The sequence below is a fragment of the Ovis canadensis genome, chromosome 23 (genome assembly GCF_042477335.2).
Source record: "Ovis canadensis isolate MfBH-ARS-UI-01 breed Bighorn chromosome 23, ARS-UI_OviCan_v2, whole genome shotgun sequence".
Classification (NCBI taxonomy): Eukaryota; Metazoa; Chordata; class Mammalia; order Artiodactyla; family Bovidae; genus Ovis; species Ovis canadensis.
The window spans coordinates 33,675,625-33,690,483 of NC_091267.1; the positions used below are offsets into that span (position 1 = coordinate 33,675,625).

Below are 14,859 nucleotides of genomic sequence, written 5' to 3' on the forward strand. Positions count from 1 at the left end.
TTTAGGTTGAATAAAATTTAGAAGGGTTAGAGAAAACCACTCAGGACTTGTTACTACTCAAAGGGAAAGGATAATCCTTGCAATCAATATAGAACCTGAATCTGTACAATTTAACAGAAAAGACAGGATAATCCTTCTGAAAGTTGTCCATCCATGCATAAATGGAAAATGAACCTGGGTAATGAAGAATTAGTAATAAAGTAGCTGTGCTCAACGTACTGAATCATAACCAGGATGGAATCTACTCTGATAATGGGTACATTATCAATGTCTTAATACTAATATGAGTGACTTTGACCCTACTATACATATAGCTTTTTTCCTACAGTGTTTCAATACAAAGGGTAGCCTTATCCATTTGAAGATTTAAGTTCATTTGGATGTGAAAAAGACAGCCGGTGTCACTTGCAAAGAGAAAGAAGTAGATCTTCAGAGCTTGTTTCACATCACAGCTGGCAGGGTTCTGAACTTTCATTTAACTATGTAATATATATTATTTGATGATATGTATACAAACGTTAATAAGCAAATGCTCATATATACTTATGTGATTAATAAGTATTTACAAATACTAAATCACATTAACTATTCCAGTTTCGCTAATTAAAGCTTTTACAAGTCACCAAGACACTTTTATTATTCTAAAACTCTGAACATGAATTAGAAGAGGTTTGTGAGTAAAAAAGAGCCCACCTGATTGTCACTAAGTAACAGAACACTGGGTTTTCTTGATCACTCCTGCAGTGCTTCCATACAACCAGGAGCTGCCCTCCTGATGCAGAGCCTGGTCAAGGAATCATTCCTGACCTCTGGGCCCCAGAACAGGAGAGGAAAAGGAAACAGGGAAGTAGATTAAACCAACTCAATCACACACTGTAACTGCACTTCTAAAGACAATGTATACAGTGAGACAATTAAAGTAAGAGGCCAAATGACTCTTCTGGCATCTGGTTGATCCATTAAAGAACAAAGTAAGAAGTAAGACACTTACCTGTTGTTCCTGCATTTTAGCAGCACCAAGTTCTGAGACAGACATAGTGAGCTTCTCCTGCTGTTCTGATAGATACTTCTGATAGAGACTTAGAAGTTCTTGGCATTCTTTATATTGTAACTGAAGAGGTGAGATTGCAAATTAAGGGAAAAAACTAATAAATGGACTTAAACTGCATCCAGCAGGGTAGTATTTCAGATTTCAACAAACAAAATAGAAGCAGAAATGCAACCACACTTGGTGAGAGTGCAGGTAAGTATAGTCATCAGATGAACATAGCACATGTATCCCCCTCAAAATCATGAAACAGTAATGTTTCAGAGAGTGACAATGTTCACCCTATTTAAATATTTCTTTCTCAAATCTTTAAATTTGAATAAATAAGAACAAATGCAAACACATGCAAAAAAAAGATGGACCCCCACCTCATAGCATAAATAAAACTAACTTTAAATGGATCACTGACCTAAACGTAATAGCTAAAACTATAAGTTTCATAAAAGCAAAATCTTTGTGACCTTGGATTAGGCAATGTCACCTAAAAGCACAGCAACAAAGAATAAATAAATTGGAGTTCAAATTCTAATACTTTGTGCTTCAAAGGACACTATTAGAAAATTGAAGAGACAACATCTAGAATTAGAAAATATTTGCAAATCATCAGGGGGTCGCAAAGAGTCGGACACAACTGAGCGACTGAACTGAACTGAACAAATGGTAAAGGTCTGGTATCCATAAATATGAAGATGTTATGTGCATATTTATGCTAAGTTGCTTCAGTCATGTCCGAGTCTTTGTGACCCCATGAACTCTAGCCTGCCAGGCTCCTCTGTCCATGGGATTCTCCAAGCCTAGAATACTGGAGTGGGTTGCCATGCCCTCCTCCAGGGGATCTTCCCAAACCAGGGATGGAACCTGCATCTCTGATGTCTCCTGCATTGCCAGGTCTTTACCACTAGTGCCACCTGGGAAGCCCATGAAGGTGTTACATAACTCAACAATAAAAAAACTATCACCTAATTAAAAATGGGCAAAGGACTTTGACATTTCCCAAAAGAAAATATACAAATGTCTAAGCAGTGTAAGCAAAGATACTTTACATTATTAGCCATTAACCACTAGGAAATGCAAATCAAAACCATACTGAGATACCGCTTTGCATTTGCTAGGATGGCTATCATCAAAAAGACTGACAATAACAAGTGCTGGCAAGAATATGATGAAATCAGAACCCTCCTACATAGCTGAGGGGAATGTAAAAAGCTGCTGCTTTGGAAAATAATTTAGCAATGTCTCAAAAAATCAGACACAATGTTTCCATAAGACTCAGCAATTCCACTCCAATTCTCCAAGAGAACTGAAAATATAGGTTCACATCAAAAACTTGTACATGCATATTCAAAGTGGCATTATTCATAACAGTGAAAAAAGTGAAAACAACTCAAATGTCTATCAAGTGATAAATGGATAAACAAAATGTGGTATACCTATAAAATGAAATATTTTTCAATCATAAAAGAAACAAAGTATCACTACATGCTACTGTATGAATGAACCCTGAATACATTAATATGCTAAAGAAGTTAAGACACAAAAGGCTACATATTCTGTGCATGCTACTGTTCTTGTTTAAAATACATCTTCCAATGAGCCAGGGCCAGGGAAAAGAAAACTTAATTCCAAGCATGTGTGTATATTTGTGTGTGCTAAGTCACTCAGTCATGTTGACCCGACCCCATGGACTGAAGCCCGCCAGACTCCTCCATCTATAGAATTTTCCAGGCAAGAATACTGGAGTGGGTTGCCATTTCCTACTCTAGGAGATCTTCCAGATCCAGGGATTAAAGGCATGTCTCTTGCCCCCTGCATTGGCAGGTAGATTCTTTACCAATTTTAAGTATACCAGATCACAAATAAGAGCTATATTTACCCATGTTCATTTCCTGCCCCTTTCTCCAATTTTCTGAAATATTCATTATATGAATTAAAGGGCAGCGAGATAAATGTCCATAATAGGCAATCCCATATAGGGAGAAAGTATATTAGTGGTTACCAAAAGATGGAGGAGGAAAACAGGAAGCAATTGCTGATGGGTATGAGTTTTGTGGCGGAAGTAATGAACATGATTTAGAATTAGATGCTTGTCTTTGCACACCTTTGGGAATATACTCAAACCACTGAACTGTATACTGCAAACAGGTGATTTTTATTGTATGTGAATTATATCTCAATATAGCTGTTAACAAAAATTCAGAGTAGAAGTGATTAAACTGTTTTGGTCAAAGCAATCACTGCCTAATTTACATAGAAAGTTCTAACTATACTAAACATAAGATTATAATTAGATTTGGCTCTCTTTGGTTTTGCATGTCAGTTAACTCAATATTTCATTAATAAAAGCAACATTAGAAAATTTTCTTCCCATATACCTCCCTACGTGTTTTACAGTCTAGCATGTAGAACACGGCAACCTAACTTGGGGTTACCCTCTCCCACAGCTTCTCAAATTTGCAAAATACTCAAGAAGAAGATGCTCAAACTGCATAGATCAGGTGTCTGGGAGACAGGTAATTCTATTCATGGGTGAGTTCTCTGTTTCCTACTTCTCATTGTGGTAATTCCTTCCCCAGGCCCATTTTTCTCTCAGATCATTTCTGAGTCTCCCCTCAACACCTAATTATGAATGCTATTGGTATAAAATTACTGTCCAATGAGATTAGTCTGTATAAATACCTTTATAACAGGCCATCATGATTAAGGGTGGGAGTAGTATTTCTTAAATGTCAAAAATGGTGACTGGCTTCAGTATTCTTCTTAACATTTTCATAACCTAATCATTGCTCCTGGGCAGATTCCTATTCTAATAACTTTTGCCAATCCTGACTGCATAAATAACCAATTGCTTCATTATTCTCATTATTAACCTTTAACAAAAAAGGAGCCAGAGATGGCTTGTAGGATAGGAGCTGGTTCATAATGAAACGCTGGTTACTAAGCTAAAGAATATATTAAATAGAAGAGAATGTTTAACACTCAGCATCTTAAAAAACAACAATGACACAATATACAGTGGTCTAAATAAGCTAATATCTTCTCAAAGTCAATCTACGTCAAACCAGGTTGGTTTTATATTCCCACACTTTTTCTTCGCAATCTCAAAAAGACAGGAATGATCTGTGGCGGTCCCAAGAGTCTCTGCCAACGATATGATGTATATAAAAAGAATTTTTCATTCTAGCTGTTACCATAGGCAATAATGTTTATAGTAGATGAACATATTAGCCTGGACACAGAATATGAATTTTATTCATGAAAAAGTTAGCACAATTATACAGCTTAAGAGTTAAATGTCAGCATTTGAAGGCAAATTATAGGCAAATTCATTTAAATACATGCTATGTGGCAGAATATAAAATAGGCAGTCCTAACTTTATCAATTTTTTATATCTGTATTGATTCACCAGATTTTGAAACGTCCTCCCCTTTCCGGTAAAATCCAAAATATATGTACATGCAAAACAGTAATTTTCCTTCCTCCCTAGCACAATGAGACTACAATCCTCCATCTGTAGAGAGATTTATGTAAGGAAAATGTGGGTAAAATGCCTTCTTAACTGATGGCGGGGGGATGGGAGATACTGAGAAAGAAGACATATTTAACTCAATCCTGGCCAACAGACGGGGCAGAATGCAACAGATGGATGAAATTCAACCTAAGGGAAGGTGTGCACCAACCACGATGTGAACCCAGCACTGCAGGTCTGCTCAACCGTGATTCAAGAGCTGAGAGAAACAGCAGTCCTTATGATCTCATTAAAGAAATAAAGCTTCCCAACAGAAAAATAAATGAATATTAAGCACTATCATATCAAAACCTAAACATCAAATTAATTTGCTAAAACAGCTGCTGGAAATGGTGATTCTGCAAAGCTTAAAGCCTTTAACCCCAAAATGCATTATATAGAAAAATACTAAAACTAGAGATTGAGGCAGAATGAATAGGGAGATGAAAGATTAAAAAACTCTGTGAGAGAAAAATCAAGGGTGGAAAAAGAAAGAACAGAAGACAGCATATGCTACTAGCATGTTGCCTAAGCAACTAACTGTCTTATTAAACTGGAAGCATTCTTCTGGTGCAGTGGAGACCACTCCCATTACCCCAGCCCACCCTTGCCTCAGATGCCTAGGACACCTGAATCTGGTGGTTTACTATGTAATTCCTGATCTAATACAAAATGAAATGAAGAAAGGTCTCCGGGAGAAGACAAAATAGAATATATATATATATTTTTTTTTTTCTGAAAATAAAACTCCTTTTTAGGGAACCAAGACTCCTTAGAAAAAAGACTGATTTCAATGGCTGGGACAGGGAAGGTACAAAGTGATCCTAAACTCTTATTCTAATGCAAGAAAGTGTTTAAAACAAATAGATGAGGGCATATCAAGAGAAACAGCAGCAGATCTAAAGGGAACTCTCAGTCCCTCTTGGCTCGGGCTTTTTGGCCAAATTTGGGATAAACTGAGCATCAAAAAGAATGACTCATTAATAGCAAATTAAGTAAACAAAAGTTCACCAGTCTATTGTGATACTTCACAAAAGAAGAAAAGAGTGAAAGGGGAAAAAATTAAAGGCCTTCTTTATAGAAAAATGTTAATTATATAGAAGGAATGGTAAAATTTTTTAAATCACCATTTTGTAATCCCCAATGTAATAACTAATTTAGGTGAGGCTCATTCATTGATGCTAAATTCAGTAGGTAAAAGGTTAATAAATAAGAAATTTGTATGGTGTTAAGACTATTTATAGCAAAGAAGAAAATGACCTTTAAATGGTAAAATTTGGTAGTCATCACCTAAACAAAGTAAATTAATTTAGGATTACTAGTAGTGAAACAAGCAGAAATTATGTACTTCCTAGTGTCTGAACCAGGCAACATCACCTAAGACATATTTTTGCCAAGTATGCTTTACTTGAATCCAACCAAATCTGAAATCTAACTCCCATTTAACAGGAATTGAAAGAAACAAAAGGATAAGTTACACCACACGCAAACAATCAGACAAATCCACAATGTGGGAGATTTTGCAAAGCACTTGAACTCTTCAAAAAGTCAAGTTATGTGGAAGAAAGAGGGTAGGACTATTCTAGATTAAGAGATCAAAGACACAACCAAATACAACCCATCAATCAGACTGAATTTTGGCTCAGGAAGAGAAATAGCTACAAAAGACATTCTTGGGACAACTAGGAGAATTGGAAGATAGACTCAGGAAAAGTTATTATAGAATTAATGCTTATTTTCTTAGGTGGTTTATAAAGAGAAATATTATTCTTATGTGTGTGAAACATTTAGGGTGACATATAACAGCTGCCACTTTAGGGAAGAAAAAGCGCAAAATAAACTTTATATCTGTAAGTAAATTAATTTATATAAATGTATAATAGAACTAAAACATAAATATGTACATAGATTTGTGTGCATGTATATATATACATATATAAATAAACATATAAGGAGGCAAAGCAAAAAGAGCAAAATGTCAACAAGTGTGGAATCTTGGGAGGAGGTATAGGGTGGTTCATTGCATGAGTTTGTTAACCTTTCTATATATTTGAAATAGGTTGGTAGGTGCCCAACATGCTACTGGAGAAGAGAGGAGAAATAACTCCAGAAACAATGAAGAGATGGAGCCAAAGCGAAAACAACACCCAGCTGTGCATATGACTGGTGATGTAAAGTCCAATGCTGCAAAGAACAAGATTGCATAGGAGCCTGGAATGTTAGGTCCATGAATCAAGCAAACTAAACTGGAAGTGGTCAAACAGGAGATGGCAAGAGTGAACATAGTCATTTTAGGAATCAGCGAACTAAAATGGAACAGAATGGGTGAATTTAATTCAGAAACATTATCTCTACTAATGTGGGCAAGAATTCTTTAGAAGAAATGCAGATGACACCACCCTTATGGGAGAAAGTGAAAAGGAACTAAAGAGGCTCTCAATGAAAGTGAAAAGAGGAGTGAAAAAGCTGGATTAAAACTTAAAACAGTCAAAAAACTAAGATTATGGTATCTGATCACATCACTTCACTGCAAATAAAAGGAGGAAAACTGGAAGCATGGCAGATTGCTCCATAGCTTTAAAGCTATGACAAACCTAGACAGCATATTAAAAAGCAGAGACATTACTTTGCCGACAGAGATAATACTTTGCTGACAAAGGTCCATTTAGTCAAAGCTATGGTTTTTTTGGTAGTCGTGTATTCAGAGTTGGACCATTAAGAAGGCTGAGCACCAAAGAATTGATGCTTTTGAACTGCGGTGTTGGAGAAGACTCTTAGGAGTCCCTTGGACTGCAAGGAGACCCAACCAGTCTATCCTAAAGGAAATCAGTCCTGAATATTCATTGGGAGGACTGATGCTGAAGCTCCAATACTTTGGCCACCTGATGTGAAGAACTGACTCATTGGAAAAGACCCTGATGCTGGGAAAGATTAAGGGCAGGAGGAGAAGGGGACGACAAAGGATGTGATGGTTGGACAGCATCACCGACTCGACGATGCCATGGACATGAGTTTGAGCAGGCTCAATGAGCTGGTGATGGACAGGGAAGCCTGGCATGCTGTCCATGGCGTTGCAAAGAGTCAAACACAACTGAGCGACTGAACTGAACTGAACTGATATATTTGAAAACTGTCATGATAAAAAGTTGTAAAAAAAAAAAAAAAACCTTCTCTGTGTTCTTTTTGTTTTCATAGTATATTAAATGAAATGAATCCTGGAAAAGGAGTTTACAGATGCACTGGGTAGGAAGGAAGGAGAGTAACCTTGGCTGAAAGGTCATCCGGAGCAAAGGACAGAGAAAAGAACCCGATTTGCACATTAAGGGAACTGCAAACATGATAGCATGGGTGGTTGACTGGTTGAGAGTAAGGAGAATGAGTGAAGAGGCTGCAGAGACACAGGGGCCAGATCTTGAATGTTATACTAAGTTGTTTGAATTTTATTTTTATGGAACCCATTGATATCTTACAACCAATTTGTACGTTGTAAAGATCCCTTTAGTAGGAATGTGAAGGGTGGATTGGGAGGCTTGAAGATAGAATGAAGGAAACCAGCTAGAATTGGCTACAACAGTCTAAAGGAACAGATGAGAGGGGTCCGAGGTGAAGTAATAATAGTAGGAAATAGGGGGGATTTGTCCGAGTTGAAGTAATAATAGTAGGAAATAGGGGGGATTTGGCTGAAGAGGAAAATTTAAGACAAAATCAGCTTATGAATGGAGTAGAAAATTGTATGATGCACATTTCCATTTTCCAAGACAGGCAATGAAGAACAAACAAAAGGTATGGGGGAAGGGGTGGAGCTTTAGACACACTGAGTTGGAGATGCTTGGGGAGTAATTCACTGAGATGCCCAACTGGGACACTTGAAGCCCTGGGCCTGGAATTCAGAGAAGAGGTCTCAGCATAAACAGAGATTTGGGAATTAATCATTTTGTATGCGGTGGCCAAAGACATGAGAATGTTTAACACTGTCTAGGAAAGTATTCAGTTTTGTTCATTTGTTCGTTCTTTCATTCATTCAACAAATAAGTATCATGAGGGCAGGAATACTTGTTTTGTTTACTGCTGAATTCCTTAGCCTACATAATAGGTGCTCAATAAATATTTATTGAATAATATTTACTGAGTACATTAATACCCCAGACTGTGCCAGGTACTGGACACACAATGATGAACAAGACCAACACTGTCTTCTGCAGGGAGCTTGTCATCCAGCGAGGAGGGCAGGTAAGCAAGCACATACTTAAGATAACAGAGAATGAAAGCATCAGCAAGAACACTAATGTAGTCCTATGCAAGTACTTCCTAAGGGGACCCAAATAACTGAGGAACCAGGAAAACCCTTTTGGAGAAAGAAATGTTCAAATTAAGAGAAGAGGGCCAATGTAACAACCACATGTAAAGGGCAGGCAGAGAAGAGGAACTGATAAAAAGATGTGTCAACTGGGCCCAGTGCTGCAGAGGCCACACCAGTTAAAGGTGACATTAAGGCAGCTACAGTGACTCTCGCCAGAATACAAGTTTGTTCACAACTAAAAAGCCTCTTGATGAAAGTGAAAGAGGAGAGTGAAAAAGTTGGCTTAAAGCTCAACATTCAGAAAACGAAGATCATGGCATCCGGTCCCATCACTTCATGGGAAATAGATGGGGAAACAGTGGAAACAGTGTCAGACTTTATTTTTGGGGGGCTCCAAAATCACTGCAGATGGTGACTGCAGCCATGAAATTGAAAGATGCTTACTCCTTGGAAGAAAAGTTATCACCAAACTAGATAGTATATTCAAAAGGAGAGACATTACTTTGCCAACTAAGGTCCGTCTAGTCAAGGCTATGGTTTTTCCTGTGGTCATGTATGGATGTGATAGTTGGACTGTGAAGAAGGCTGAGCACCGAAGAATTGATGCTTTTGAACTGTGGTGTTGGAGAAGACTCTTGAGAGTCCCTTGGACTGCAAGGAGATCCAACCAGTCCATTCTGAAGGAGATCAGCTCTGGGATTTCTTTGGAAGGAATGATACTAAAGCTGAAACTCCAGTACTTTGGCCACCTCATGTTAAGAGTTGACTCATTGGAAAAGACTCTGATGCTGGGAGGGATTGGGGGCAGGAGGAGAAGGGGACGACAGAGGATGAGATGGCTGGATGGCATCACGGACTCGATGGACGTGAGTCTGAGTGAACTCCAGGAGATGGTGATGGACAGGGAGGCCTGGCGTGCTGCGACTCATGGGGTCGCAAAGAGTCGGGCACGACTGAGTGACTGAACTGAACTGAACTGAACTGAACAACTTCCCCCACTGTTTTGATAGATTCTATTTCACTTCAGAGAGAAGATCCTGGAAAGAAAGAGCTGTTTTTACTCAGGGTCACCTTGTTCCATCCATTAGTCACAAGCTTTCAAGGAAATCTAGGACTCAAAGAGCTTCACTATGGCAGGGACTCCCTTCACTCTGTACCCCAACATACTACTTAATATATAAAGACAGCACATACTGTATATTCTGCTTAAAATGTTTTGCCTGATCCCCATTCTACGAAATTCCTCCTTATCCCTTCAAACTTAGCTTTATGTCACCTTTTCCTCCTAACTTTGAACTTCAGGCAGAGTTAAGTACTTTTATTATAGTAAATAGATACAGCTAAAACTATATGATTATATTACTATCAGTTGAAGTGGCCTGTGTGTTTCTGAAATCATAGTATATTAAGCTTGCTATTTCTTTGATACATAGCAGTCATTTTAAAAATGTTACAGGAATGAATAAAGGCATAAAAGTAAAGGGGTGAAGGAGGGCCTCAATTTCATGTGAGGTTTGGATCTGGAATCAAAACAAAGCAAAGATACGCTGTGTGGTCTGTAGCCAAGAAGACACCTAAAAATACAAATTTATTAAAAACTTTAAATTGTTCTGACATCACAAGATTTTCCTATCTTGAAGCAAATATGGTTTCTGATCGTGTTATATTTCTCACTGTACAATCACTACCTTATTTTCCTTTTGAAAAAAAGGGGCACATTTCCTGAGATAAACACTGAAGTCCAAATTATATATCTAGTTTGGCACTCAATGACAATTTTTGCAAATGAAAACAGAGTTGTTTGTAAAAGAAAAACTGATTCCAAGATGCACTGATGAGCAGAGCTAGACAAAAATTTCATATGAATGTTGATACCCTTTTGTTAAACTGTGATCTGTACTGGGGTACAACCCACTGATACAAGTCTGAAAATTTCCATCTAATTAAAAGAGAAATTCATGGCAAATTAGGTGCATGGCCACAGTGTTTTTCAATTTCCTGACGATAGTAACCTGTTAGGAAGGGAAATAAATCTCCAAATCAAACAGGGGAAAACTCGATGTTATGGACACTTACAAAGGAAAGAAGAGTCAAACACCTCACCCATTTTCTTCTGGACTCTACTTGTGCTGTTTGAAAACCACAAGCCATTGAAAGATATCTAATTAGAGTATATATTAATAACTAGCTTTCTGGGAGTTTTCTTAGCATTATAGTCTTTACCTTATTTCTTGCAGAGTCACAGAAAATGGGGCAGAGACAGACTTGGAACTAAGAGTAAAGCTTTACATCATGTCTTTGCTCAGATCACTGAACTCTGAGGTTTTTCAGAAAATAAGCTATGTAAATGAAGACCCAAAATTTATCTCTCTAACTTTGAAGGTAAATATGCTTATTTAAAAGTTCATATGCAGACACCTTAGAAAGCAGGCTACCAATGTACTAGGTTGCTTAGAATTTTAACTTCTTAATACCAGTTTCCTTTCCACATAACACTCTAAGGATACATGTCTTTTCAAGAAATCATGGTAAACATTAAAGACAAGGTTGCAAAAACATTTCTAGTGAAAGTCACACACTTTATCTAGCTTCTAACCTGCTTAAAACGTATCTTTTTTGTAAAGGTCCCATGTTGCAACTAGACCTGCAGGATAAGTATTTAAAGCAGCCATTTGGAAGCCTGCTTTAAATCAATACAACTTTTCTCGAAGAAGCCAGCCTAGAACTGTAGAAAAGAAGGTTGTTATCACACCCCTCCCTCACTAGAAGCTACTTTATAAGGCAAACTATGGTAACAATGATGAACACTTGAACATTTCAAATTTCCAGAGGGGTAAATTCCTGACAACACAGACCACTGAAAAGAGTCTGCACACTAAGCTCCCTAAACTGAAGAGAATAGGCTAAAAGCACCTTAGAAAGCAGTCATCTCATTCTGCTCCCTACCTTCAAGAAGAGGAGTTTTGTTCTTGTAATTAATTTAAAACCCTTCATGAACTATCAACATCAATATATATGACACGCCTCTCTCTCTTCATATGTCTTTATTTGTCTGCTTGAACTATTTATGCTGCTGTGTAAGATCATCCATTTCTGAGTAGAAATATAAAATGACTATAAGAGGTCCCTTAAATCTCTTTTCCACACTAAGTAATCCAGGGGCATTATGCTTCCCTTATAAAGTTCATCTTCCAGCTCTTGTCAGCTTTGTGCTTGTCATCTCTCCCTTTTTCAGTTCCTTATTAGAGTTCTTTTAAGAGTCAGACAGACCACCATCACCTATTGCACAATTAAATGCTTACAACCAGGAACAGATACCTGAATTAGAATATTTGAAGACATTTCCTGAGATTAAACACTGAGGTCCAAATTATATATCTAGTTTGGCACTCAATGACAATTTTTGCAAATGAAAACATATTTGTTGGTAAAAGAAAAACTATACCTCAGTATAACCTCTGCTGAGGTGTAGGACACTTCTAAGTGCTTTAAAGAAATTACCATATTTAACCATCATCAAAAGACAAAAAACAAAGTACTATTATTAGCCTTATTTTACAAATAAATTTGCAGCCCAGAACGGCTAAACACTTACCCAAGGTTAGTCACTCTGCCAGTGAGCTGAGGTTTAAAGTATTGTACACAGGAATCACCTGTGAATCTTGTTAGAAAGCAGATACTGATTCAGAAGATCTGAGGTAGGGCCTAAGGTTCTACATTTCTAACAAGCTTCTGAGGGATGCTAATCTCTGGTCCAGGGACCACACTGTGCATATCATCTCCAAGACCCTCCCAGCCTCCTTCTTTACTTTGAAGTGTAATACATTATTAAACTTCTGTGCTTCTTCTCTTTAACCTATCCTTACAACATGATGCTTTTTCTCTATTTGGTCAATTGTTCCAGTATTCTTGCCTGGGAAATCCCACGGACAGAGGAACTTGGCAGGGTACAGTCCATGGGATCGTAAAGAGTCAGACACAACTGAGCAACTAACACTTTCACTTTTGTTTTGGGAAAAAAAGTATACAGAAATACTTTTCTATTGTGGCTGACTACTGAAGTCATAACAATTAGCAAGTATTACCCGTAGGGATGGGGAATTTATATTGGAAGAAAGTCCACAGAAAAAAACAACCATATTTTTTCTCTTCTACTTTCAAACAGATATCCATCCTCATTTTTAAGCCTTAAGTCTGCAGTACAACTTCTAAACTCAGTTTAACATTGTAGACCATTAGCTATGGCCTTGGGGACAAGAAGAGTCTACTCTGGCTCAGAGGGTAAAGCATCTGCCTGCAATGCGGGAGACCTGGGTTCAATCCCTGGGTCGAGATGATCCCCTGGAGAAGGAAATGGCAACCCACTCCAGTATTCTTGCCTGGAAAATCCCATGGACAGAGAAGCCTGGTAGGCTACAGTCCATGGGGCTGCAAAGAGTCAGACACAACTGAGTGACTTCACTTCACTTTGGGGACAAGCACCCTCACCAAAGATGCAAGCACTTTTTAATGAAGTATGAAAATATGACTAATACAATAACTCAAAGTAAAAATCAAGTGATTTCCATAAAATATTAATACTATTCATGGCTAGAGTAAAAAAGGAGAGTTCTTATAGAATGGAATCACATCTAACATTTTAAGGTTAAACTGGAAAAAGTAGTAGGAATATCTCATTTCTTCCCTCTTTGAAAATGACTAGGGCTACTGCTCACAAATGTAAATTATTGCACAGAGAAAAATTAAGTAACTTCTATGTGCAGGTTTATTATCTAAACCCAGCAAATGCTGCAAAGACTCAGGGTAATAAAGCGTTTTATGAACAACTTCACTTCACTGGTTCCTAATATAATTGAGCTTATGTGAACTGTTTAGCAGAATGGCATTTTAAAAACTGGTAAAGAACCAGATTATCTGCCTGACCCTCCATTCAAGAAGTTATAGAGAAATAGCCCAAAATATTCAAGGAGAAAAGTTTTACAGTGTCAATAAAATCAAGGAGTCAAGTTTCTGATTCATTATTTTTAAACAATATTGACCACTGAATACATTAATCCAAGAGGACACATTTAAAAGAATAATCCCTGAGACCTAGGATTTTATCTACATATGCTTAACAACAGAAAACTGAATCTACTATAAAATTCAAAAGTAATGAGCTGAACAGCCAATGATTTCTATTCTATTCTTTGACTATTTTAAGCAATTCCACAAGGAGGCAGAAGCTTTATATATTCAGTCTGTCTAGTAGTGATTTTTTATTTTTGAAAGATCAGTCTTAGATAAATCAATTCACCCATGTCTGCACTGGAAGGGAATATACCATCTTATGGACAAAGGTAAAGGATCTAAATGGGGTTTCCAGATGGTGCTAGTGGTAAAGAACCTGCCTGCAATGCAGGAGACATAAGAGACGTGGGTTCGATCCCTGGGTCAGGAAGATCCCCTGGAGGAGGGCATGGCAACCCACTCCAGTATTCTTGCCTAGAGAATCCCATGCACAGAGGAGCCTGGCGGGCTACGGTCATGGCATCGCAGAGTCAGACATGACTGAAGCAACTTAGCACGCACGGACACAAAGCATCAAAATATAACAGGATATGTTCAGAAAATTAAGTCAATGTACACAGCCAGAAAAAACATTTTTTAAGAGTAAAATTGAAGTTAAGTACAATGGGATTTCTAATTCCAGACAAGATGAAGTAAGCCTAATCTACCCTATTTGTCTCATTAAGTATAGTTAAAAGCGTGGTCATGATATACAATATAAACATAAGGAGACTCCGTAAGATGGAGAGATGGCAGACTGGCTGAGAGCCTCAGAGCCTGGGGAACAACACAGAGGAGAGTTGCCTAGTTTTGTTTTCACTTTGTATATCTGGGACTGTGTTGTAGAAAACAATTCAGAAATCCCAACTGCCACTGACTAAAAGAAAATCCAAGAGAAGCTTACTTTCATCAGCAAAAAAAAAAAAAAAAAAAAAAAAAAAATGGGGGAGTGGGGG

The 14,859-nt window shown here is 37.7% G+C and overlaps 1 protein-coding gene across 8 annotated transcripts in view; it reads right to left on the reverse strand.

The window, feature by feature from the left end:
• The window catches only part of KIAA1328 (KIAA1328 ortholog), a 423,903-nt gene that overhangs the window by 258,527 nt on the left and 150,517 nt on the right, over positions 1 to 14,859 (reverse strand). For all 8 annotated transcript variants that reach the window (XM_069568685.1, XM_069568686.1, XM_069568687.1 and 5 more), the window contains one exon: positions 992 to 1,119. In XM_069568685.1, coding sequence (XP_069424786.1) covers positions 992 to 1,119 — 128 coding nt within the window. The remainder of the gene's footprint in view (positions 1 to 991; positions 1,120 to 14,859) is intronic.